The following is a 26,501-nucleotide window of genomic DNA, read 5'->3' on the forward strand; positions in this document are numbered from 1 at the left end:
CATTATGATGATGATTATATGTGTTTGTTAAAAATGATGATCAAATTGTACATATAAGACTGGAGCATTTTGTTTGTAAATTGATTATAGCTGATTAAAAAATAGAGTGTCTCCACAAAGTTCCAAGAAGATATATCATCTGTGACCACATTGTTATCGGTTTAGAAGTTATTAACAAAGTGATAAATTTAAAAATCTTTACAAATTTGGAAATTAAGGGAAAAAACTGTCAACACATGAGTTAAAGAATTCATAATGGAAATAAAAAATAATAGTTTAAATAGAGCTAAATGAAAATGAAACACTCTTAGTTTGGGTTCCCTTTAAAGCAGATCTTACCTTTTGTCAGGTGTGGTTCTTTGGGAGGTGATCCCAGGAAGCAGAGTGAAGGAATTGAGAAAGGGAGATAGGGAAGGAGAAAAGGCCAAAATGAGTGTGTATTATTGAAGTCACTGCCATTGATAACAGAGACTCAATTCTATTAAGATCTCTGAGAAGCAAGAAATCCTCCCAGAATTGTCTGTCTAAAGGAAGACAACCTAGAGTCTGTGAGTTTCTCCTTAGAGATGCTGGTGTACTTCCATTCCCCCTCCCCCTGGACTTCCAGGCTACACTTTAATTTGGGAAACTGCCTGAGGAAGAAAACTAAATGATGCATGGAGCACATAAACTCTTGCAGGGGTTCTCACTGACATGAGGCCCCAAATAGATCTGAAGCTCCAAGAGGCCCAGTATGGATCCAGGCTAAAGTTGGGTGAACTCCACCTGGGTCAAATATTTCATGAAATAATTATAACCCAGCTTAGGAGAGTGAGATAGATCTGTAATTATTACATGACAGAGAAAGATATCTACGATATAGTGCCAAATGAAAATGTGAGAACTACTTTTTATTTTAATATATGTGCAAAAAAAAATCTGATGACATGTATACTCTAAATTCATCAAACTGTTAAAAATGTCATCTTGAGTCACTTTCCCTCTGATCTACTTGTATAATACTTGAATTTTTGCAAGCATGTGTTATTTTCACAACTAGAAATAATAGACATCTTTTTAAATTATGATTTTTTAAATCTGTGATTAACTTACAAAAGAGCTTCCAGGCCTTATTCTGCCTGTGCAGGTACCTATAAACCTTCTAGTAAATGTTTGATAGATGAGTAAACCATGGCCTATAAAGTGTTGGAATTATTATCTCTTGAAATCATTGTCTTCTTTAGACCAGAAATCTAAGAAGGCAGAGTAAAGATATTTCTGTCTACTTCTCTTGAAAGTCATCCCAAACAAGGAGATGAAATGCAGATCCATTGCCCCATGAAATTATAGACATCTGTAGTCCCTCAACAGAATATAGGAACACAGGCACCAGAGCAGTAGTCAACAGGCTGAGGGCACACAGACTGGAGGCAGTGCTTGGTTCTGGAGATTCCAGGAAGGCTGAGAATTGAGGGCATTTGATAATGAAAACAGGGAGGGATTTGAAAGCCTAAGGAGGAGTTGTCCTCCAAATTCCAACCCCGTTGGACACTAGCGGTTGCCCACTGCAAGGCAAAGGGAGCAGAGTCTGGGAAAACCTGACCTGACCACTCTCAACTTGGAGTTAGTGTGTCTAGAAAAGGACGAGATGCAGGATGCAGGAAAAACACAGAGCCTAGTGAAATCTGCCTCCTGAACGGAAAGACTTCCTCTCCTGCTGCCTTCCTGCTCCAGGATACCAGTAACCCAGCTTATAGATCCCCCAGGCATGTGACTGGGGACACGCCTGGGAAAACCGAACTGCCTCAGAGTAAACCCTTGGAGATCCTGGCATCCGGGGGATTCCCAATGGGCAAAGTGGCTGTTCATAAAATCACTGAACACACACAGAATCGTGGGAGGGGCGTGAAAACTCAGCTAGAGGGTCAAAAATAGCAGAGCAAAGTAAAAAGGGATTCACTAATTCCGTGAAAAACAGGAAGTTATGCAAGAAAGTTAACACAATCCTAGAGCCCAACTTGCCATCTGCCATTTCATTGAGTGATATGTACTTGGGCGTAATAATGAGACTATTATGTCCTTAACCAAATCATTACCATACTTAGAGGATGGTAAGTGGAGAATAGGGAAGTAAGACAGCTATAAGTCCTCATCTTCCAAAATAGAAAGCCAATAGATATTATCTAAAATTGATGACTACAGAGCTGGCAGATTGATTGGTTGGTTATTATTTATTTATTTAAAGACCAACACCTGCCAGGAGAATGGAACTTGGGGGATGGGGCAGGTGAGGAGAGAGAAGGGTGGAGCAGGGGGCTGTTTACACTATTTGACAGCTTAGTGTATTATCACTAAATAAACATCTAAATAGTCATCATCCAGGTCAAAGTATACATATTGCTGAGAAGCTCCCTTCATGTTCCCTCTGATTGCTGCCCTTTTCCTCAGGCACTTTTCTGACAATATCCTGCTTTTTATGATAATCACTTCCTTGCTTTCCTTTGTAGATTTATGCGTGCAACCCTGAGCATTGCTTAGTCTCTTCTATTTTTTACAAACTTTTTGCCGAAGAATAATATACATACTGAAAAGTTCACATATCATTAAATGTCGAGCATGCTAAATGTTCACAAAATGACAAACCCATGAAACCAGCACCCAAATCAAGTAACAACCCTTTATCAGCAACCCAGAGGCCCTCCTCATGCCCCTGTCTAGTCACTATCTCCCCCAGGTATAGCATAGGTAAGTTTTTCCTGCCTTTGTAGTTCATATAAATGGAATGATACAATATACTATCCTGTATGTTCTACTTTGCTAGCTGCCAAAAGGCAATATACCAGAAACGGAATGGCTTTTTAAAAGGGGAATTTAATAAGTTGCTAGTTTACAGTTCTAAGGCTGAGAAAATGTCCCAATTACAACAAGTCTATAGAAATGTCCAATCAAAGGCATCCAGGGAAAGATAACTTGATTCAAGAAGGCCATGAAGTTCAGAGTTTCTCTCTGAAATGAGAAGGCACATGGCGAACACAGTGTCATCTGCTAGCTTCTTCTCCTGGCTTCCTGTTTCATGAAGCTCCTTGGGAGGCATTTTCCTTCTTCATTGCCAAAGGTCGCTGGCTGGTGGACTCTGCTTCTCGTGGCTATGTTGTTCTGCTCTGCTCTCTCTGAATCTCTCTTTCTCCAAAATGTTTCCTCTTCTATAGGATTCCAGTAAGCTAATCAAGACACACCCAAATGAGTGGAGACACGCTTCCACCTAATCCAGTTTAACAACCACTCTTGATTAAATCAAATCAAGATCACATCAAGATGTGACTCCCTAAATTACAACTCCAAGAAGATGATCTAATTACAGTTTCAAACATACAGTATTGAATAGGGATTAGAAGAAACAGTTGCCATTACAAAATAGAATTAAGATTAAAACATGGCTTTTCTAGGGTACACACATCCTTACAAACCAGCACACTGTGTCGAGCTTCTTTCACTCAAAGGTATTTTGTGAGAATCATCTAAAGTGTAAGGTGTTGTAGTTTGTTATTTTTCATGGTTGCGTACTATCCCATTCAGTTAATAAGTTACAATTCATTTCTCTACTGTTGGGTTGTTTCCATTTTGGAATTAAAAATAATGCTTCTCTCACCTGGGACAGAATAGTCTGTTTAATAAATGGTGCCTAGAGAACTGGATATCCATATGCGAAAGAATGAAAGAGGACCCATATCTCACACCCTATACAAAAGTTAACTCAAAATGGATCAAAGACCTAAACATTAGATCTAAGACCATAAAACTGTTAGAAGAAAATGTAGAGAAATATCTTATAAATCTTATACTTAGAGGAGGTTTTCTAGACCTTACACCCAAAGCAAGAACATTGGAGAAAGAAAGAAATAAATGGGAACTCCTCAAAATTAAACACTTTTGCGCATCAAAGAACTTCATCAAGAAAGTAAAAAGACAGTCTACACAATGGGAGACAGTATTTGGAAACGACATATCAGATAAAGGTCTAGTGTCCAGAATTTATAAAGAGATTGTTCAACGCAACAACAAAAAGACAGCCAACACAATTACAAAATGGGCAAAAGACTTGAACAGACACTTCACAGGAGAGGAAATACAAATGGCCAAAAGGCACATGAAGAGATGCTCAACTTCCCTGGCTATTAGAGAAATGCAAAACCACAATGAGCTATCATCTCACACTCACCAGAATGGCCATTATCAATAAAACAGAAAATGACAAGTGCTGGAGAGTATGTGCAGAAAGAGGCACACTTATCCACTGTTGGTGGGAATGTAAAATGGTACAACCACTGTGGAAGGCAGTTTGGCAGTTCCTCAGGAAGCCAGGTATAGAATTGCCATATGACCCAGCAATACCATTGCTAGGTATCTACTCAGAGGATATGAGGGCAAGGACACAAACGGACATTTGCACACCAATGTTTATAGCAGCATTATTTACAATTGCAAACAGATGGAAACAGCCAAAATGTCCATCAACAGACAAGTGGCTAAACAAACTGTGTGGTATATATATACGATGGAATATTATGCAGCTGTAAGACAAGATAAAGTTATGAAGTATGTAACAACATGGATGGACTTTAAGGACATTATACTGAGTGAGATTAGCCAGAAACAAAAGGACAAATACTGTATGGTCTCACTGATATGAACTGACATTAGTGAATAAACTTGGAGATTTTGTTGGTAACAGAGACCATCAGGAGATAGAAATAGGGTAAGATATTGGGTAATTCGAGTTGAAGGCGTACAGATTGTGCAACAAGACTGAATGTAAAAACTCAGAAATGGACAGCACAATATCACCTAACTGTAATACAATTATGTTAAAACACTGAATGAAGCTGAATGTGAGAATGATAGAAGGAGGAGGGCTGAGGGCACAAATGAAATCAGAAAGAGAGATAGACAATAAAGATTGAGATGGTATAATCTAGGAATGCCTAGAGTGTATAATAATAGTGACTAAATGTACAAATTTTAAAAATGTTTTTGCATGAGGAAGAACAAAGGAATGTCATTACTGCAGGGTGCTGAAAATAGATGGTAATTAATATTTTAAAATTTCAACTTATGTGTGAGACTAAAGCAAAAAATGTTTATTTGGAACAAAATTTATATTTTGACTAATGCATTTCCTAATATAATTTATGTAGACAGCTTAACTGAACACCATAAGTTCAAGGACATGAGATTTTGTTGGTTTGTCCAGAGTGATGCCCCAATAAATCCCAGAGTGCATTGAACAGTGAATAAAAAAGTATTTGCAAAGTCCCCTTCGGGGAATGGTGAGAACAGGGAAAATTCAACCTCCTCAAGTTGAATTCTTGATATTCTCACAAGCAGTGTGGACGACAAAAGCTATAGGCTGAGCCCCCAGTCTTGGGGTTTGTTCATATGAAACTTAACCCCACAAAGGATAGGTCAAGCCTACTTAAAATTAGGCCTAAGAGTCACCCCCAAGAGAACCTCTTTTGTTGTTCAGATGCGGCCTCTCTCTCTCTAGCCAACACAACAAGCAAACTCACTGCCTTCCCCCTGTCTACTTGGGACATGACTCCCACGGGTGTGGACCTTCCTGGCAACGTGGGACAGAAATCCTAGAATGAGCTGAGACTCAGCATCAAGGGATTGAGAAAAACCCTACAATGAGCTGGGACTCAGCGTCAGGGGATTGAGAAAATCTTTTTTGACCAAAAGGGGGAAGAGTGAAATGAGACAAAGTGTCAATGGCTAATAGATTCCAGAGTCAGAGGTTATCCTGGAAGTTATTCTTACACATTAAGTAGATATCACTTTGTTATTCAAGATGTAATGGAGAGGCTGGAGGGAACTGCCTGAAAATGTAGAGCTGTGTTCCAGTAGCCATGTTTCTTGAGGATGATTGTATAATGATATAGCTTTCACAATGTGACTGTGTGATTGCAAAAACCTTGTGTCTGATGCTCCTTTTTTCTACCTTGTCAACAGACAGAGTAGAACATATGGAATAAAAATAAATAATAGGGGAAACAAATGTTAAAATTAATTTGAAATGCTAGTGATCAATGAAAGGGAGGGGTAAGGGATGGTACGTATACATTTTTTTTGTTTTCATTTAATTTTTTTTTCTGAATAGATGCAAATGTGCCAAGAAATGATCATGATGATGAATGATATTGTGAATTACTGATTATATACACAGAATGGAATGATCAAAATAGGAATGTTTGTGTTTGGTGTTTTTTTGGTATTTAAAAAAATAAAATTAATAAATTAAAAAAAATAATAATGCTTCTCTGAACACATCTCCTGTCTTTTGGTACACATGCACAGATATTTCTGCTAAGTCTGTAACAGACTTGCAGATTTCTCCACCAGTTTCCACATTTGCATAAGGTCTACATCTTATAATAAATCCCTTATTTTACATCATTCACAGTGGTTTTGCTTATCTAATCAAACAATGATTAATATAAAACTCTTATAGTAAAAATGGTGGGAGGACTCACTCTACCAGATCTCAAAACTTATTTTGTAGTTGACATAATTAAGACAATGTGGTACTGATACAATGAAAAACACATAGTGCAAATAAACAGAATTTGGAAATAGACCGACATTTATATGAACATTGATTTGGAAAATAGGTGGCACTGTAGTCTCTCTTTCTTCCAGTTTTAAGTTCCCAAGGAAGGAATTTAATCTGGGTCTGGCCCACTCCTGTGGTTCAGAATAAAGTGGCCAAAGAAGGGAAGCCTGTAGCGAGCTAAGCAACTGATTTTTTATTTTCAAGCTTAATGACTTGGTGGGTTCCCCACCCCCAATTAAAAATCATTTAAAAAAAAATAAGGTCTTATCTGAAAAATCTAAAATCCCTCCAAACTTTCTCTCCTGCTATTTCCAAATGTTATGTTTATTCTATAAATCATTGTATCATATCAAGTTCTTCATTTTTTTAAAATCAGTTTTGTAAAAACATGTATTTAAACCTTTCTGAGGGGGACTGGGAACCTAGCCACCCACTGTCCCACTCCATGATGGGATTGCCATTGAACTTAATTCCCCTGTGCATTTGTGGGCTCTTCTGTGGATTGTGTTGCAGAGGCTCAGTCTCTTTTGCTTTATTTTATTTTTTTTAATTTTTATTTTTTGTCTTCAGTCTCTTTTTAGCATAAGAATTTGGTAACATGCCTCTGCCCTTTTGAAGAAACTCAAAGCTGGAGGTAAATGGGAACCACCCACTTTGAGCAGCTGGGGCAAAACTGCAAGACTCCCCTAAAGTCAACAGATGGCAGCTATGTCCACTGGACCCCACTCCCACCATGAAGAAGGAAGGACACTCAAACCTGGCTCCATGCCCAAAATGTTTATTCTTAGTGCATGACTGTGCCTGGAAAACTAGGAAGGGGACTTTGTGGGGAGTCCATGGCTGCCACAGTGACATTTGGGGGCTTGGCCAGGTCACCAGAACCAAAGGATGAGGACTGAGAAAGTGGCGACAGCCACAAAACTTGGGATGAGGTGTAGGGGGGCTTTTGAGGGCTTCTGAAGGACCTGATTACTTGACCATTTGTTCATGTCCAGGTGGGAAACCAGGTGTTCACGCTGATGCTGAGGCAGGAGGTGGGGGTGACAGGAACTGCCCGGTTGCCTGTCTGGAAGTTCCTCCTCCACAGGATTCTGTTCACTGTTTTCTTCTCTCACCTGGGGGCAGAAGTCAATAGTCAGTGGTTCCCATGATCCTCCCTCACCTATTCAGACCACTGCACTGTCCTTTTGGATCAGTCCAGCATACCTGTTCCACTTGTCTGAAGACCCGCAGCAGATTTCCACGAAGGACACCCTGAAGCTCTTCTTCAGTCCAGCCACGACTCAGCAACTCCTCTATCAGTACAGGGTATGTGGACACGTCCTCCAGCCCCTGAGGGAACCTGTGTGGCCATCCACTGGTCAGCTATGGGAACTCAGCCCTGATCCTGGCCTAGATCCCACTGCCCCACCTATCCCGGTCATATATAGGAAACTGAAGCTCAGGGAAGTACGTTCTTCACTCTCCTGAATGCGACTTTGGAAGCTCCTTGAAGGTTGACCTTCTGCAGCCTCTGCTGACTGAGCAGATGGCTCAACAAGGCTGCTGGACAGAGAGTGGGAGCACAAGCTAGGCAGATGAGCAGGCTGGGGCAGGGAAACATTTAGCAAGTATGATAACCGGGCCACAGGACGGACAGGGAGAGTATGGCGGATAGGCCCTGGGAGTGGGGAGGTCTCAAGTAGGCTGGAAGACCAGAGTCTGGGCATGGGAGGACCACAAGGCGTGGCCCTAAGACGAAAAGCCTCTCGGCATAGAAGGGAAGGGAAAGAGACAAACCCCATGGAAGCACTCACCGGCCAGACCCGTCATAATTTCCACCAATCCCGATGAACTCAGATCCAATGACTGCCTTGATATGGTCGAAGTGATCTGGGGGAGTGGGGGTTAGTGATGTGGACCACCCCTGCCCACAGCACTCAGGCCATGACAGGTGACTCCATAGTGCTCACAGCCAATCATAAGCTCTGAAGTGGCTACAGGCTGGATCATGGACCTGCATGGATCTCAGAGCCTTCCCTCTGGAACCTTTCTTTTCCAGAGCCATCCTGCCTAAGAGTCTGAAGGAGCCCTACTTGTCATGCCCAGAGAATGGGGGGATGACAGAGGTGCAAGGACTAGAAGCAAAAATGAGACCCACAGGCAGAGGCCTGAGGTGCTGCCAGTCCATCAGTCCGAGGCAGGGATAAGGCCCTCTGAGGTCCTCATCAGAGATGCAAACTGTTAACACCTGGGTGGTGTGTTCGACTGCCCCTCCCACACTCCCATCAGCACTGACTCTGCAGTATGAGATCTGGATGGCCCGAAAGAGCTGTCTGCTGCCTCTGGGTTGTTGGGAGATTGGCAATTGTCAAAGAGGTATAACAGACTGCTGGAGCTGTTCTAGGAGTTCCCATGGCCACAGCAATAGCAAGAGCGTACCTAAGGAGCTGGGTGGGGCTCACCTGCCACGGTGGACACGTTAGCAAACAGGTTGCACTGCAGCACCCCCATCGACAGCGTCACCATCACAATGCCACCATTTTTCTTCTAAAGGAATGAGACAAATGGACACCCGGCTTAGTCCTTCTGGCATGACCACCACCCTCTCATGCTCTGCAGATCCTGGTAGGACAGTGTTCCATCCTGGCTTCAGGGCTTGGAAGAGACTTCATTCTCTGGATTTGTTGGGTGCCTCTGTAGAGCTAATTTGACCCTGTGTTCAGAAATGGCATCAGGTTAACTAGCTTCAGGTTCAGAAGTGTGTGAGGCCTGGGCTGGTAGTTTTGTTCAGTGTCAAGAGTCATTGCATGAAGCATGCCTAGCTCTGGGTTTGAGGGCTGGAGGGGCTACTCACCAGAAGCTGCAGGATGTCATCAGGTACATTCAGTGAGTTGTTGCACACGGCCCTGCTGGCTGAATGGGAGAAAATCACAGGAGCCTGCGAAACCTCCAGGGTCCGCTGAGCCAAGGTGTCTGAAGCATAGGACAAGTCCACCATCATGCCCAGGCGGTTCATTTCTGCCACTACCTTCTGCAGGGACAATTTTGGGGAGGGGTGATGGTTAACAGGGCACACATGTACATGTACCTGTCTGTAGGGAACGGGCAGGTGGGATACAGAACAGGAGTCCTCACCTCACCAAAGGTTGTCAAGCCACTGACATTGGTGTAGAGGTGGTATCTAAACTTGGTGGAACTCTCTGCCCTGCAGGACAGCCAAAGGAAGGCAATCTAGCTCACCATACCTTGGCCACCAGAGCCTGGGGGCCCTTCAGTCCCTCTGCCTGTCCATCCATCCAATCTTCAGAACAGGAATGGAGGATCTGGGTCCAGCTGATTTCTGGGAGCATGAGGGCTCTGCTGGGAGTAGAGTCTCCCTCTTTGGACCCTCTCTCCTCCACTCTCTGGTCAGGTTCACCCCAGGGATGGGGCAGTGTCCCTACTAAACCATCTGCTATTCTGCTCTGGTCAGGCACTGTGCTCACCAAGGTGTGCTGCAGGTGACAGTGAGCGTCAGGTAGCGCACTCCCAGCAGGTAGAAACTGCGTAGCACAGAGAGGCTGCTGTCCAGTGAGTGACCACCATTCACACCAATGAGACAGGCCAGCTTTTGAGTGCCATTCAGACCTGGAAGAAAAGAGTGTAAGTAGTCTGGGCCTGGGGTCTGTGCCACCAGACTGAGCACCTGACCATCCCCCCACCTGCCAGCCCACCTTCAGCTGAGGTCACAAGCTCCAGCTCTGAGTAGGAGGCACACATGCGGCGGATGAAGTCAATCTGCTCCAGCGTGAGGCGCATGGCATCTTGGTCTTGGTTCTGGCATGGGACGTGGGCTGACCAGAACTAGGGGGTAGGCACGGGAGTTCAGACTGAAGCTAGGGTGGTTTCTAAACTCCCTGGGTCTGACGCACCTGCCTCAGCCCCCACAGCAGCCACTGGGCCAGAAGTCCCAAGTGAGGCCCTGCATGACCCCATGAAACCGTGATGCCTGTTAAATTTGTTTCCAACAGCCGAACCGTGGCCTTACCACACACTGCAACCTGCTGCTTATTCCTTTGCTATCTGAATGGTCCAAGGCCAAACCACTCTGTCCTTTACAGTTCCAGTGGCCCCCACACTCACCAGGATATTTCCTGGCACTTTCTGGATGTCTCTACAGAACCTGAGTGCACACGTGGCCAGCCTGTTTTACACTTCAAGACCCGTGCACCCCCAGCAGCCACATTATGTTACATTGTGTATTTCCATGGTACCTAGTCACCCAGGGCCTGGCCATTTAGGTTTCTGTGGCCCCAGTATTCTCCAACAACCACGTCATGACACCCTGAGTGTCCCTATAGTACCTGGGCGCCCACGAGGCCATCTCTAAGCCTGTCCAGGCTGGTCTGGCCACGGCTGAAATTGCGCAGGTTAATATCCTGTAGCCTATTCTGGAAAAGCTTCCTCAGGAGGAAGGGCAGGTTGTTGTGGCTGGAAGGGAATCAAGGCATGGTTGGAGCAGGACACAGCCTCCAGGTCAGGCAGGACATGCGACCAGGCTTGGGCCTGTCTTATCCTACTTCACTCTGTTACTCTGACCATATGGTGGGGCTTGGAAGGTGGATTCCACCGCGGCAAGCTAGTGTGTGGGGGTGGGTGGGACGGGAGAACCCACGGGTGATGAGAAGAAAGGGCACCCAGAGGCGGTGTGAGGGAGCCTCCTCACTAGCCCGATAGTCTTCGGGACCCCTCTACTGCCAGGGGTGTGCTGAGCTGCGACACACTTACGCACCCGTCCACGAGTGGGAAGTTTCGCATCAGGGCCCGCGCGCGCTCCCGTAGATGGGGAACGCTCGGGGCGCTGGGGGGACGCAGTGTGGTCGCGGCACTGGGGAACCCAGGCATGGTCCGGTCTTTGGGGGAGGCCGGCGTGGTCTGGGCGTAGATTACTGACGTGGGCGGCGGTGGAAACGGCAGCAGGAACAGCAGACGCAGGAGACGCAGCAAAGGCCGCCGGCCGAGCGCGCGGGGACCCTCGAAGCCCGCGGGCCACATGCTGCTCGGGTGGGGCAAGCGGGCGGAGCGGAGGTCGTGGGAGCCTAGGAGGGACCCGCGAGGGTCAGAGGGCGACGACGGGGACCCGAGTCTCAAGTGAGCGACCCAGTAGCGCTGCCTCGCGAGGAAGGGTCTGGAATCACGAGATCCTACGACTAACGAGCGAGGAGCAGCGCTGCTGCCCAGGGCGACCCCTAGAGGGCGGCACGACCCTCCCGCGCCCAGTTGGGAGAGCGCCCCCCGCGGGCCGGGCGGGCCTGTGCTGCCTGTGCCCACTCGCCTCCAGGCTGCCAGGGGCCAGCGGTCTTCTTATGCTCCTTCTCTAGTGAAAGCGTGAGAGTTTGGCTACAGGCATGTGTCCCACCCAAAATAGGTCAAATATTTAATGAACAGCCACCTCGGACTCAGAAGAGTGAATTAGGTCTGTATCTTTTAACTGACAGAAAAAGATTTGCTACATATTGTTAAATGAAAATTAAGAACAATATTTATGGAAGGAGCCGTTCTGTTTCGCATCTAGTGTTGCATTTTGTTTCTGTACCTACCCTAATACATTCACAGGAAAAAGGACCCTAGAGGAGTCTGCATGCGAAATGTTAGTTAGTAGTGGTTATCTTGGGAAGGGGGTTACCTACTCCACCATTCACTTTATGTTTCATCTCTTTCTATAATGTGGCCATCCTGGCTAAGGGAAGTTGTGAGGGACCCTGGTGAGGGTTGAGTGGTGGGTAGGGGGATTTGGTGGAGGCACCAGAGCAGTAGCTGAGTCTTCAGAGGTGATGGGGCCTGGGTTGCACAAAGGAGTGTAGAGGGCATCCCAGGTCTGGATTTGGCAGCGCAACTGTGTTGTGGATCCTCTAAGGCACAGAGTATGTGTGGGGAGTGAGGGTTGGGGCTGGGGGGACAGGGTCAGGTTTGGGTCCTTGGTGCTGAGAGTGTGAGTGGGGCTTGGTCTGACACATGATCTTACTTGAGGCAGAAATCCTGTTTCCAGACAAAGTGATCTCCAGGCTGGTGTGAGGCCTGTATGGTCTAATTACTCGTTTGCAGCTGAAAAACCCCCGGTGCAAGGGCAGCTGAAAAACCCCCGGTGCAAGGGCAGCTGATTTCAGAACTACTTCTGAGTGGTGTCTGAGCCATCCAGGAGTGGCCAACAACACCGACGCATCTAAGTTCTGCATCTGTGTCTGCCTCTGCTCTCCCACCTGGGCCCTGAAATGTGAGTCTCCCCTTGTGGGCTCATGGAGAAAGGTCTTGGGGTCTGGGTGACCCCTGCGCCCTCTTCTTCATCACTCCCTCCTTATGCCTCGAGGTGAAGGATCAAGTCAGATCCAGCTACCCCACCTTTAGGTCTCTCAGAAAAGGCAAAGAGGGAGGGTGAAGGTTTATTTTGGTCTCTGAGAAGCCTGACTGGATTCTGCCATAGTGGTCTTCTTTTAAGTGACATTGAATAACGAATGACAATGTTGCTAATAATTTTTTTTTTTAAGTATTCTTTTTTTTTTCCCAACCTTTTTTATTGTATAACATACATACCCAGCAAAGAAAGAAAAAAGCAGTTGTTTTAAAGGCACCCTTCAACAAGTAGTTACAGGACAGATCCCAGAGTTTGTCATGGGCTATTATACCTACTAAGAAGTTTTCTTAAACTTAAGTTAAATCATATTATTGGCAAAAGTCATTACAAATTAATGGTGACTTAGTTAAAGCCCAATGCTTCAATGGAGTATGTTATCAATTAGTTTTCATGGTGAAAAATTGTGCCTGATTGGATTTTTTAAATGCAATTTTATTGAGATATGTTCACACACTATACAGTCCATCTGAAGTATACAAGTGGCTCAGAGTGTTATCATCACCACGGTCAATTTTAGAACATTTTCATTACTCCAAAAATGAAAAAGAAAACATCCCATACCTCTTGTACTCTATTATTGACCCCTAATATTGGTGTGGTGCCTTTGTTACTACTGATGAAAGAATATTAAGATATTACCGTTAGCTATAGTTCATAGTTTGCAATAGGTACCTTTGTCCCGTGTAACACTCTATTATTAACTCCTTGTAATAGTGTTGTGCATCAACTCTAGTTCATGAGATAACTTTTTTGTATCTGTACAGTTAATCATGGACATTGTCCACTACAAGATTCACTGGGTTGTACATTTCCATGTTTTAACCTCCAACTTTACTTCTGGTGACATACATACCGCTAAGCTTCCCCTTTCTATAACATGCACACACCATTCAGTACTTTTAATTATTCTCACAATAATGTGTTACCCATTTTAGATTGACTCTTAATCTCTGCCATTTGCCCCCAAATACCCAATTTTGCTAATAATTTATCAACAGTACAGAAGCATTGCACATACAGCTGTTTCCCATATTAGTTTTACTTTCTTTTTGGCATGGGCAGGCACCAGGAATCGAACCCAGGTTTCCTGCATGGCAGGCGAGATCTCTGCCTGCTGAGCCCCCTTGGCCTGCCCCCCATATAGTTTTAAACAAGGAGAAAGGGCAAAATGTTTAAGATTAATTTTTTTTACTGACATCAAGTTACTATATACAAGCAGTTTAAAAAGTCTGGTTACAGTTGACTAGGTAAATCAAAGTTACAGACCTCTGGATAATAACTAGAAAAGCTGGGTAAAATATTTAAAAAGGCATCAAAGAGTTAACAAAACACTGAAGAATTACTTGCAAAGTCTCTGGGAGGATGGAAGCCCAAAGAGATGAACCCAGAGCCTTTGGGTGTTTCTTCCCCTAGGGGCGTTGTTGGGTTAAGGAGACAGGGATTAGGGTCCAGGGTCATTGGTGGAACACACAACTCTGTAGCAAATAAGTGCTTTGAAGGCACACACACAAAAAAAATTCAAGAAATCTTGGTGTCTCAAAGGACAATATCAAGAAAGTGAAATGATAACCTACAGGACAGAAGAAAATAATTGTGAACCATATATCTGATAAGGGTTTAATATACAAATAGAACATTATTTAGCCATAAAAAGAATGGAGTTCTGATGCATATTGCAACATGGATGAATCTTGAAGACATCATGTTGAGTGAATTAAGCCAGACACAAAAAAGACAAGTGGTGCATGATCTCACTTATGTGGAGTACCTAGAAGAAACAAATTTCAAAGAGATAGTAGATTATAGGTTACCAGGGGCCTGGGGTTTGGGGAAGGGGAAGAAGGAGTTATGGCTTAATGGGTGCAGACTTTCTGTCTAAGATGATGAAAAAGTAGGAGTAATGGACATTGGTGATGATAGCACAATATTGTGAATGTAATTAATACTATGGAATTGTGTACTTGAAGGTGGTTAAAATGGGAAATGTTGAGTTGTATATATGTTACTACAAGAAACTTTTAAAAAAGTTTTAGAAAAGATTACCTTGGAAATTTAATTCAGTACAACAAAATATAGTTATAGACTGTGGGACACATTGTTTATTAAAGAAATTATTTCAGATGCAGTTTCTATGAGACTTAAAATTTCAGAATATTTAAGAATCAATTCAGTAGCTACTTTTGATAAATCAGATGTATTCATAAAATATAACCTCTCAAAATTTTCGCATCCAAAGGCACTTTTTAAAATTTTTCATAGCTCCAATTCAACTGTGTACTCGGGGCATCTATAATCTCCTTAATTTCTACTTGCTATGTGCTTTTCTCCTAATAATTGATATCTCATAATAATTGATTTTGTGCCTGTATTAAGGTATGTTCATTAGGTGATCTGCTCATTTCCAATTTTTTTCCTTTTCCTTATTTTTTATTTTCAAATTCAGGAAACTTGTTAAAAACTCTTCCTAAAGTTTTGCATTCATCAAAAATACTTGCAAAGTTATTTTCTCCCATTTGTCATAAGCAAAGGGATAGGAATCTATTAAGTGAACTTTTATATGTAGTCATTTTTTAAATTGTAAATATTTACTAACTTTTCCTACTTGTCTCAGATATCATCCTGCACAGATAAGTTACATAAAACTGATGCCAAGATGTTTTCAATCTCAACACAACGTATTTATCATTTGATATATCTTTTAATAATTAATAAAGATTTTTAATTTGTGTATGAAATGCCTTGACTGCATTTGATCTCAATGTCCACTGGTTGTCTGTATATGGTTTTAATTTACTTTTTAGAACAAGATATAAGAATCTCTCATCTTCTTGTTGAATTAATTTGAAAAGTATATATCCTTTGTACAATACTAAAACAGTTACCATATTCGCATTTATAAAAGTAGTGTTTTTGCTGATTGAGACAGTGAGCCAAGCAAGACACATTTAGTCATCAAATCTTATTAATCTTCTCCAATCTGTGACAGTGTCTCAGTATTTCTTTTTTTCTCATGACCTTGATATTTGGCTTTATCTGATGTTTTCTCATGACTAAACTGGGGTGATGCATTTGGGAGAAGAAGACCACAGAGGCGAAATGCCATGACTGGTCATGTTAAATTATCCTTGATCATTTAGTTGTGTGGGTGCCTGTAAGATTGCGCCATTGTAAAGTGATTTTTCTCTTCCACACTTGATTTGTTACTAAGTGCAGCCCACAACTCAAGGAAAGGGAATTAAGCTCCATCTTCTGATGGTGACAGATTCTCTCAGCTTTTTTTTTGTCTGAAAATGTATTTATTTTCCCTTCTTTTTTTTGTTTGTTTGTTTTAAATACAGGATTCCCATATACCGCCCTATCATTGACACCTTGCATTAGTTTGGTACATTTGTTACAACTGATGAAAGCAAATTTTTATAGTTTTACTATTAACCATAGTCCATTGTTTAACTTAGGATTCACTGCGCTGTGCAGTTACATGGATTAAAAAAAAAATTTCATTCTGGCAAAATATAATACAACCTAAATTTTCCCTGTTAGCCTCATTCAATTCAAAGCTGTCAATCGACAGCTAGATTTTCAAAAGAAATAATGGAAACTCCCAGACAGTGGGATGATATCTTTAACCTGATGAATAAAAGTAACTACTGAGACTCAGAGAGAGCAGAGAATGCTGCAACATCATGAAGCAGAGTCCACCAGCCGGGGACTTTTGGTGATAAAGAAGGAAAATGCCTCCTGGGGAGCTTCATGAAACAGGAAGCCAGGAGAAGAAACTAGCAGATGACTCCGTGTTCGCCATGTGCCCTTCCGAAGAGAGAGGAACCCTGACCGTGTTCACCACGTGCCTTTCCAGATGAGAAAGAAACCCTGAACTTCATCAGCCTTCTTGAACCAAGGTATCTTTCCCTGGATGCCTTTGATTGGACATTTCTTTAGACTTGTTTTAATTGGGACATTTTCTTGGCCTTAGAACTGTAAACTAGCAACTCATTAAATTCCCCTTTTAAAAAGCCATTCCATTTCTGGTATATTGCATTCTGGCAGCTAGCAAACTAGAACACCTTTGAAATGTTTTCATCAAGAAAGGATGTTGAATTTTGTTTAATGCCTTTTCTGCATTGATTGAGATGATCATGTGGTTTTTCTCCTTTGATTTGTTCATATGGTGTAGGACATTAATTGATTTTCTTATGTTGAAACAGCCTTGCATACATGGAATAAATCTCACTTGGTCATGGTGAAAAAAAATAAAACAAAAAAGTAACTGCTAATGTTGAATTCTGTACACATGAAAATGTTCTCAAAAATGAAGGGACACTGTGAATGTAATTAACCATACTGAAGTATATATTTGAATATATACAAATTTATGGCTCCCAGAATTAATGTGATTTTTTAAAAGAATCTGCTTTTAAGAAAATCTCTCTGTCTTTGTCTTTTATTTTTTTTTGCATTTTGACTTTGAAGTACACATTTTGAATTTATGATGAAAAGTACTACTATATATATTATTTCATACGCCTTTTGGAGAAATGTATATATGCATTTCGGTTGGAAATATACCTGGGTTGAATTGTTGAATCATGGGGTATGCATAGACTATTTGTATTTATTATATTTTTATTAGCCATGACCCATTATTACCAGATGTTATTTATTATTATTAGCTGTCACAATTAGTATTACCTCTTGATATTAGCAATTGTTATTGCAGTTGCTACTAGCCACTATTAATGGCCTGAGGGTAAGATGGAGTGGTTGCCTAAGTAACCATCTGGAGATAGCTTCTGGAGGTAGCCTGGAAGTAGCCTAAGTGCTTCTGGAAGATAAAATCCCTGAGGGGCAGGTGAGTGGGTGGGCCTACATTAGGGCAGCCCAGCTATTGGGGGGCCCATGGCCCATTATGTGGTCCGGCATTCTGGACTCTGCCCAAAGAACAGCAAAGGCTATTTAAGATCCAGGCAGGTTCCCTTGTTGGGAATCTGAACCAGAAGGCCTGAAAGATCCCCAGTTGGTGGTCAGTGAGTCAGAATGGGGACTGAGGAAGGCAACTCACAGGAAACACAGAATAGTGCCCACCCTTCCACAGCCCGACCACCCATTCAGCACTCTGTAACCCAGTGCCGAACAGGCCTTCCTTAAGTAACTGGTGGCTGAAATGCAGGGTCTCCTGTGGCCGCCATGGGTCACCAGAGCCATAAAATGAGGACTGGGAGGGTGGCAAGAACTTTGAGGCCTGGAGCCACATGGGGAGAGGATTTTGAGAGTGACCACTTGGGTTGACAACTTGGGTGTTCAATGTGTTGAAGTCTCAATTTATTAATTTCTGGTCTGGAACCAATACTTACTCTGATGCATATGTGCCAGGTCAGAACGGCAAGGTTTGTCCAGCTCCTAATCCGGGAACTTGTCTTCCAAGGGTCTTTGACACTTGTTTTCCTCCCGTACCTGGAGAAGGCAGTAGGTGATTAGCAACTCTCAGCCTCCACACTCCCAACACACACAAACATCAGCTCAGATGCCTGAGCGATTCCTTTGTCGTGCTCAGCATACCTGCTCTACTTGTCTGAAGACCCGCAGCAGGTTTCCACGAAGGACACCCTGAAGTTCCTCTTCACTCCAGCCACGACGCAGCAATTCTTCCACAAGCACCGGATAGGTGGACACATCCTCCAGCCCCTGAGGGAAGCTGTGTGGCCCCCAGCCAGCCAACCGGATAGCCTCAGGCTTGGATCCTGACTCAGGCACAGCCCCATGTATCCAGGGCCTACTGAACCCCAGCCCTGATATAGGAATGGAGACTTGGAGAGCATAAGGGATTCATTTCTGTTCTTCATTCTTTAGAATGAGGCCTCAGAACTTCCTTGACTATTTGTCAAAACTCACTGAATTGTACTATTAAGTTCTATGCCTTTCACTGAATGAGTATTTTTCTTCCATTAAAAAATAAAAAGGAACAGCTTGTTAAAAACCGGGGTGACCGCCTGCGTGTGTAAACACAGCTTTGGGCAGGGAAGATGGCCAGTCCACAAGAGACCTTGTTAACCATCTGCTTCAAATGAATGGGTCTGATGGGGCTGGGACTGGGTGAACATGCTGAGTGAGCCCTGGTGGCAGTGGGGGCCTAGGGTTTAGCCAAATATGATGACCTGGAGTGGGACCCTGGGCCACGGGAGGGACAGGGAGAGCCCAGGAAACAAACCCTGGGAGTGAAGTGATGCAAGGTGGGCCAGGAGACCCAAGGTTGTGGTCAAAGCCTGAAGGTGGTGAGGACCACAGTGTAGGGGTCCCACTGCCACACACCCAGCTCCAGACAAGCCACTGGGTGGCACTCACCGGCCGGCCCCATCATAATCTCCACCAATCCCGATGAACTCAGATCCAATAACTGCCCTGATATGATCGAAGTGATCTGGGGATGAAAAATTAGCCGTGTGGGACTTCCAGACAGGGGTGGGGCTGGGGGCTGGACTCTGCCTATTCCCCTTCTTGCAGCTTGTAGGCCATGCAGGCCAATTCCTCCAGGGCTTGGTACCCAGTGGGGCAATTTGAGGGCTCAGAGGTCTGACCTGGATTGATCTCAGCTGGCTCTAAAATGGACTCCAGACTTGGAGTGGACCCCAAAGCCACCCCTATGGACTGAGTCTCATCCAGGCTTCACCCTGACTTCTAGCTCCTTGAGAACTTGGTAGAGGTTCCTTTCCAGGGTTGTGGAGGATGAGAGAGGTATAAAGAGTAGAACTGACAAAGACCTCAGAGACCTGAGGGGCTATCCAGTCCCTTGGCTAGCGTCAAGGGTAGGACACTTAGGGATTCCCTGCTGAGGAGCAGACGGCCAGCACTTGGCTCTGCACCTGCTGTCTCCCCTCCTCCCTTCAGTATTGCAGTATTGACTCTATGGTCCCAGTTTCCCCAGGCACTAAGATACTGTGTGCTGTCCATTACTGGATTTGGGGGGAGCTGTGTCTACAGCTCAAGGGTGGGGCAAATCTCTGGAGCTGTCCTGAGACCCCCGCCCCCAAGACTTCAGATCTAAGTCAGAGTTCTTCAGAGAGCCCAGGAAGGGACTCACCTGCCACGGTGGACACGTTGGCTAACGGGTTGCACTGCAGCACCCCCACGGACAAGGACACCATTATGACACCACCATTCTTCTTCTGCAGGGACGGACAAATGAACATTCAGCATGGCCCCTCAGTTTAACCACCTGTCTTTCTACCCCTGGGGCCCTTTATAAGGAGGGTGTTCAGCCATGACTTCGCGGGTCAGAAGAGACTTCACCTCTCTGGGTTTATGTGAATGAAGTTGTTTCGGCCCTGATTTGGCTGAAAATGTCTTAGCCCTGGATTTGAGGGGTAGAGGAGCATTTACCACCAAAAACCTATGAGTTCAAGAGTTCAGAGGCTGTGGACTGCGGGTTTGTGGGGCAGATGATGTTTAGCCTGGAGTTTGAGGAGGTGAAGGGTCAGGGGCTCAGGTTCAAGGGCTCCTGGTCTGAACCTATTGCTTTAGGGTCAAGGTCCCGGGCAGTCTGTTACCAGAAGCTGTAGGATGTCATCTGGAACGTTCCTAGGGCTCCTGCACACACCCCGGGCAGCTGAGTGGGAGAAGATCACAGATGCCCGTGATACCTCCAGGGCCCGCTGTGCCGTGGCATCCGAGACATGGGACAAGTCCACCATCATACCCAGGCGGTTCATTTCTGCTACCACCTTCTACAGGGACACATCGGGCGGGGGGAAGCATTAGGGGTACGCATGTGTGTCATATCTGTAGGGTACACATAGGGCACACACATTTGTGTGGGGTGAGGTATGGAACCAGGAGACTCACCTCCCCAAAGCTGGTCAGCCCACTGACATTGCTGTAGAAAGGGTGGATACCCTTAGCTGAGCTCTCTGCCCTGCAGGACGGCCAAGAGGTGGTCTGATTGGCAACAAGCGCCTAGAGACCCTGTCGAACTCTCAATCCCTGCAACCCCCTGGAGCAGAAGCAGGACCCAAGCTGAGCTGTATCTAGCAGTCAGAGGGCCCTGCCAGGATCCGGTCTTTCTCTGCAAATCCCAGTTCACCTCCCTACTCCAGGGTCAGTGCCAGATCCCTGGAAGAATGCTTGGTCTGGGCCCACAGAATAAGCTCGGGCAGATCCCTGCCTCAGTGGGCCCACACCATCTGCACTATGCTCACCAGGGCGTGTTGCAGGTGTGGGTGAGCGTCAGGTAGCGCACTCCCAGCACATAGAAGGTACGCAAGATGGAGAGGCTGCTGTCCAACAAGTGGCCGCCCTCCACACCGATGAGGCAAGCCAACTTCCTGGTGTTGTTCAGAGCTGGGGGCAGGTAGGCCAGGAGATCACTCCCAGGGGCCAGAGCAGCTCAGTCAAGTCCCCAATCCCCTCTGCCCCCGCCACCAGCCCGCCTACCTTCAGCGGAGGTCACAAGCTCCAGCTCTGGGTAGGAGGCACACATGCGGTGGATGAGGTCAATCTGCTCTAGCGTGAGGTTCACGGCATCCTGGCCCTGGATCTGGCATGGGATGTAGGCCGACCAGAACTGGGGGTTCAAGGCCAGGGACGGACTTGGGCGGGCTGCCTTGGAACTCCCTCATCATAACCTCCACTGCCATCACAGTACCCAGTGGGCCCAGAGGCTTTTCCTACGGTAACTTGATGTCCATCCTAGCACCTAGTATGGTTACTTGATGCCCACCAAGCTGGCTTGCTGTCACACCCCCAGCCCCCTTTGTCCATAGCTGGGCCCTTTTCATGTTGCTACGATAACTGAGTTCCCATGTGACTAACCTGTTGTGGTGTTTGGGGTCCCTGCTCTCCCCAACAACAGCTATGCCATGGCACCCTGAGTGTCCCTGTAGTACCTGGCCACCCACGAGGCCATCTCTAAGCCTGTCCAGGCTGGTCTGGCCATGGCTGAAATTGCGCAGGTTAACGTCTTGCAGTCTGTTCTGATGAAATTGCCTCAGAATCAGTGGTAGGTCATTGTGGCTGGAGGGATGTCAAAGCAGAGACAGGTCAGGGACATGTGGGTCAGCTCCTTAGGTCTCCAGATCAGGGAGGCCATGTCACTTAGGCCTAGGCCAGCCCTGGTGGGGTTCTATCCTACACAGTCACACAGATGATACGGAAGCACCCTAAGCTGGGGGTTCCCATCAAGGAGGGGTAGCAGGGGAGGGTAAAGGGTACCCATGGATAATATGGGAGAGGGGCACATAGGGGTGGTATGAGGGAGACCCCTCACTAGCCCTATAGGCTCAGGGCCTCTTCCCCTGCCCAAGGGAGCACTCAGTCCCCTCACTGCACCTACGCACCCATCCACGAGTGGGAAGTTCCGCATCAGGGCTCGTGCGCGCTCCTGCAGACCAGGGACAGTCGAGGCGCTAGGGTAGCCCAGTGTGGTCAGGGCACTTGGAGTTCTTGGCGTGGTCTGTGTGTGGGATATAGAAGTGGACCGTGGTAACAGGGGCAGCAGGAGCAGTAGTCCCACCAGAGGCCGCCAGCCAAGTGCATGAAGGCCCTCGAGGCCTGCGGGCCACATGCTGCTCATGTTCCAGCAGGATGGGGTAGATGAGGGGGTGAGGGGATGGGGAGGTTGGGGAGGGGTGGGGATGGTGGGGGTGGAGCAGTTGCTGGAGCTTGGGATGGGCAGGCGAGGGTCAGAGGCTGATGATGGGGACCAGACACTCGATTCGGGTGACCAGCGGTGCGGCCTTGCCGGGTGGGGTCTGGAATTACGAGATCCTGTGAGTAAGAAGTAAGGAGTTCATGAGCTACTCAGTCTCTCATAGCCGGCTCCATCTGCCTTTGCCCTTTGAGGGTCTCTCCTGGTCCTCTCATGTCTAGGCAGCGAGGGGGCTGAGCCAGGTTGCTCCTTTCCTCTGACCCCCAGGCTTGTTCTCCCAGAGTGTGGCCCTCTGCCGGGTGGCTTCTCTGGACCACATCCATCTCGCTTGCCCTGGGCACTCCGAGGTTCTCAGTAGGTATCTCTGAGTCTCCAGGGCCCTGGGCTGTGGGTCTCTGGGAGCTGGTTCATGTGGGGAAATGAGAGAGGATATAGTCTCTGGAAATGAAGGATTAACCTTGTTGACTCTGGAGTCAAGAGAATTCCTCTTGAACTTACCTAGGAACTGGTGTCCAGGCTTCTCTTTCCCCTACCTTATCCCCAGGTCAGTATGTCCATCCCTTGGGGACCCAAGAACTGGAAACTGTCAGGGGGTGTCCTCCCCATCTTCCCCAGGCAGCCACAGGAAAGCCCCTGGTGGCAGAGATTCTCTACTTTGCTAGGGCCTGAATGGAGGGATGTTTGGAATGAAAATTGATCAAGCACCTGGAGACAGGGGACATTTACTCAACAGAACAGGAAGCCAGTTGGCTATTTGAGGGGAAGGAAATGGGATTATTTTCAGGATAGCAGAGTTCCCAGCACCTTCTTCCCAGAGCTACTGGCTAACCTACTGGCCAGGATTTCTCCTACCTCAGTGTGGAAGTCCTAGTTTTCTATAGATCAGAAGTACTAGACACCAGGGTTCTGTGGGTTACACATGCCTTATCTCATGGCTCCTGTGGCTCTTGATCTCCCAGAAGCCTTTAGGGCTGAGTTTCCTCCTGGCTGGGTCATTCTCAGACTTGAGCCCTCATGCTATTAGCCTCTTCCAGAACACCTCCCTCTCCCCACCCCAGACACAGAGTCTCCATCACCTGAGAGACTCCAGGATCTGTATCCAAACTCTATCATCCCCTGTGACCTTCTCCTACTCTTGCCCCTTAGCTTCTCAAGTTTCTTCCCTGAATTCCAAGAGCTGCATCACCTCTGGAATCTTTCCTGGATTGCAGAACTGACCAGTGAGTAGGTGGTGACCTAAGTCTGAGGACTAGAGACCCAAGAAGTTCCCCAAGAACAAAATGAGCAAAACTCTTCTAAAGGGACTGGGAGTCCTAGTGTTTCCAGGAGGGGAAAGGTTTCTAGCTTGGATGTATTTGAGGGATTGTGCACTTGATATTGCCCAGTGCCTGCTAGTAGGAAGAAAGGCAAACCTATAATTTTGTGCTGGAGATGAGTCTACTCCCTGCCTAAGGTGGCTGGAGTGTCCTATAAGTAGACCCACTGAAAAGCACGAGTCTCCTAGGGCTCTGCCGCAGAGGACAGCAGAGTGTGTTCCTGCTCTGAATAGCCTGGGTGCCCCACCCAGGTTTGGCTCCCTTCCTTCCACATACCACCCACTGCTGGTCAGCAGACCCCGGAACCTACCTACACAAAGCCGAGTATGGAGAGGCTCCAGAAGCTATTGGCTCTGTTGGCTTCCAAGACAAGGATGTGGGTTTAGGGAATAAACAGTTTGTCTGTGGGTTTAGGGGATAAACACCCACCCCCAACCCCCCAGGAAGTGCAAGTGTAAAGAATGGGGAAGAGGTAGACAGGAAGTCCCAGCAAATAAATAGCAGCTGCTAACAGAGCGGTGGGTGGGGAGAATGTTGTTTTCTGAACTTTTTGCATGAGGCCTCTAACTCAGCAGAGACAGGCTGAGTTGAGACAGAGAATGTGAAGCAGGGTAGAAGTAGGGAAGCTCAGGGCCGAGCTCCAGAGCTGAATCTCAGTGCCACCCAGATGAATCCCACTCCTCAACCCACCACCCTTCCAGGCCAAATCCAAATCTTGCTGGTTCAACTTCCAAACGTCTCCCAGCTATATCCTCTCCAATCCCACCATCTATTCCCCAGTAAAGGCCACCTTTGTCTTTCACCTCCTCTAGATCTCACTGCCTCTAGGCCATTCCCCACAGAGCAGCCATACCTTTCCCTCTTTTCAAAAATCTGATGACATCCTCTGCTTAAAGTTCTTCCATGGCTTCCTTTGCTCTTCAGATAAACTAAATTGCTTTCCATGACTTTGAAATCCTGGGGAGTTTGCTCCCACTGCTCTCTCCAGCCTCAGGAAATAGCACAGTCCCCCTCACCTGCTCAACTGTGAGCATACTAGCCATGCTCCCTACTGCTACAGGGTCTTGGCAGATGCTGTCCTCTCCTCTGCCTCCAACTATGGAGCCACTGAGGCAGAGCCAAGACAGGAAATCCTGCCACTGGGGACGGGTAGGTGAGCCAGCAGCTGTTCCCTCTAATTTTTCACCTAGTTTACATAAATCAAGACCTGCAGAGGAGGCAATGGAAGAAACAGGCTTCTCCTAAGAACCAAGTATGTCCTGGCGGCAGAGCCAACTTCCATTGACCATCAATGTGTTGCAAGAGAATGTACAGATGCATAGCCCACCTCTCATGTTCAGAGTGCAGAATGAAATGGGGACTTACTCAGCATCAAGCATTACCCAGGTGATGGTTATCTCCACTAAGGGTCCCTTAATTCAGTAGACTCATGCTGTCCCTACTCTTTTATGAATATGGCTCTGGTTCTGCTTCCATAACTGACAGACACAGTCAAACTCCCAGGGAACAAGATTCCCCAGCCAGAAGGCAGCCCGGCCATCCCTGATATGCATCCTCCAATCACAAAGCCAACAACAAGCTTCCTGAAGTGCAAACCGGAAGCACATTTTTCTTCCTCAAAAGGCAGCCATCATTTATCTCGCTAGGAGAAGCATAGTGACAACTAACACGATTCTGGCTCCTTTTATTCAGCCCCAACCTTTTCCCTCTGCCCCCTCCCTTGCCAGCCTCTCGGTCTGAAATTCTTGGGCTGCTTTTTGATATTCATGACTGATTTCTGCACCATCTGCAATGTTGAGCTCTTCTTGCAGCCACGCTCAGCCTGATTTCAGGCAGTAGGGAGAACCCAGGGTCTCCAGAACCAAGCCATGCATGGTGCCTGACAGATTTGAAGTGTCTGCCTGACAACCTCAGTTGTGAAGGTCACAGAGTGGGCCCTTGTCCTGATATTGGTGTGCACGCTGTCCTGAGTCCCTGAGGTAGAGCTGTCAGCCTGGGGGAGGCTAGAGGGAACTGGGGAGCAGAAACTGGACACAGGAAGGCCCTCGAGGGTGTTCCTGGGATTCAGATGGCTCCCCTTGAACTGTGATATTCAGTTGCTTGGAGAGGGGAGCATGTCATGGAGAATCCTGTCAAAGCCAAACCCCCTTTTATGTTCTCTAAGCACAGAGACATGGGTAAGCCTTTCTACTGTCTCAGTTTGTTTTTCTGGGATATTTCCTTCCTCCTCTTTCTTCTCCTCTTGAGTGGTTTCCCCAGCTGAAATTGGCAGCTGAACTTAATGAGGCCACAACCGCCTTATTCCAGCACCTGATACCATGCATGCCTCGGTCCCTTGTATTACCTATAAGCTAGTAGTATGAGAAGCTTTTCAAACTGCAGATTTCCAGGCCTCACCTAAAAATTTATTCAGTAAGACAGGTGTGGGTGCTGGTGACCTCTGTTTTTCACAAGAGCCCCATCTGAGTCTGTTTGCTTCATGTTTTTGAATTGCCCTCCTGTCTGACCCCTCCAGTAACACAAATCTGCCTCAGTCTTGCCAATATCAGAGAGACTTTTGTTGGTTAACTGAAACTTGCAGTGGTA

The 26,501-nt window shown here is 46.1% G+C and overlaps 2 protein-coding genes across 2 annotated transcripts; both read right to left on the reverse strand.

Moving 5' to 3' along the window:
• Positions 1-7,357: 7,357 nt before the first annotated feature.
• On the reverse strand, positions 7,358-11,782 carry DPEP3 (dipeptidase 3). The gene is made up of 10 exons (XM_077133647.1): positions 11,343-11,782; positions 10,915-11,041; positions 10,285-10,414; positions 10,057-10,198; positions 9,707-9,776; positions 9,426-9,602; positions 9,034-9,118; positions 8,386-8,461; positions 7,796-7,931; positions 7,358-7,704 (listed from the first exon to the last, which is right to left on the reverse strand). Exons 1-10 carry the CDS (start codon positions 11,603-11,605, stop codon positions 7,462-7,464), a joined length of 1,449 nt encoding a protein of 482 aa, XP_076989762.1. The 5' UTR covers positions 11,606-11,782; the 3' UTR covers positions 7,358-7,461.
• A 2,351-nt stretch (positions 11,783-14,133) lies between these two features.
• LOC143659641 (dipeptidase 2-like) lies at positions 14,134-24,675 on the reverse strand. The gene is made up of 12 exons (XM_077132827.1): positions 24,226-24,675; positions 22,289-22,718; positions 21,839-21,965; positions 21,387-21,516; positions 21,152-21,293; positions 20,799-20,868; positions 20,504-20,680; positions 20,038-20,122; positions 19,302-19,377; positions 18,519-18,654; positions 18,314-18,413; positions 14,134-14,730 (listed from the first exon to the last, which is right to left on the reverse strand). The coding sequence occupies exons 2-11, from the start codon at positions 22,522-22,524 to the stop codon at positions 18,360-18,362; spliced, it is 1,233 nt and encodes a 410-aa protein (XP_076988942.1). The 5' UTR covers positions 22,525-22,718; positions 24,226-24,675; the 3' UTR covers positions 14,134-14,730; positions 18,314-18,359.
• Positions 24,676-26,501: the final 1,826 nt, after the last annotated feature.

This window comes from Tamandua tetradactyla, chromosome 16 (genome assembly GCF_023851605.1).
Source record: "Tamandua tetradactyla isolate mTamTet1 chromosome 16, mTamTet1.pri, whole genome shotgun sequence".
Taxonomy (NCBI): domain Eukaryota; kingdom Metazoa; phylum Chordata; class Mammalia; order Pilosa; family Myrmecophagidae; genus Tamandua; species Tamandua tetradactyla.

Bases quoted from the DNA above. Each gene is read 5' to 3' on its own strand.
- DPEP3 (XM_077133647.1), bottom strand. From the start codon at position 11,605: ATGTGGCCCGCGGGCTTCGAGGGTCCCCGCGCGCTCGGCCGGCGGCCT. The intron at 10,199-10,284 runs GTGGGCTGGCAG...CTTTTCTTCCAG, and splicing joins GCTTGTGACCTCAGCTGAAG to GTCTGAATGGCACTCAAAAG. The intron at 8,462-9,033 runs GTGAGCCCCACC...CCACTCCCCCAG, and splicing joins TAACGTGTCCACCGTGGCAG to ATCACTTCGACCATATCAAG.
- LOC143659641 (XM_077132827.1), bottom strand. From the start codon at position 22,524: ATGAGCAGCATGTGGCCCGCAGGCCTCGAGGGCCTTCATGCACTTGGC. The intron at 20,681-20,798 runs GTGAGTCTCCTG...GTGTCCCTGTAG, and splicing joins GGCTGACCAGCTTTGGGGAG to AAGGTGGTAGCAGAAATGAA. The intron at 18,655-19,301 runs GTGAGTGCCACC...GGGGCCACACAG, and splicing joins GATTATGATGGGGCCGGCCG to CTTCCCTCAGGGGCTGGAGG.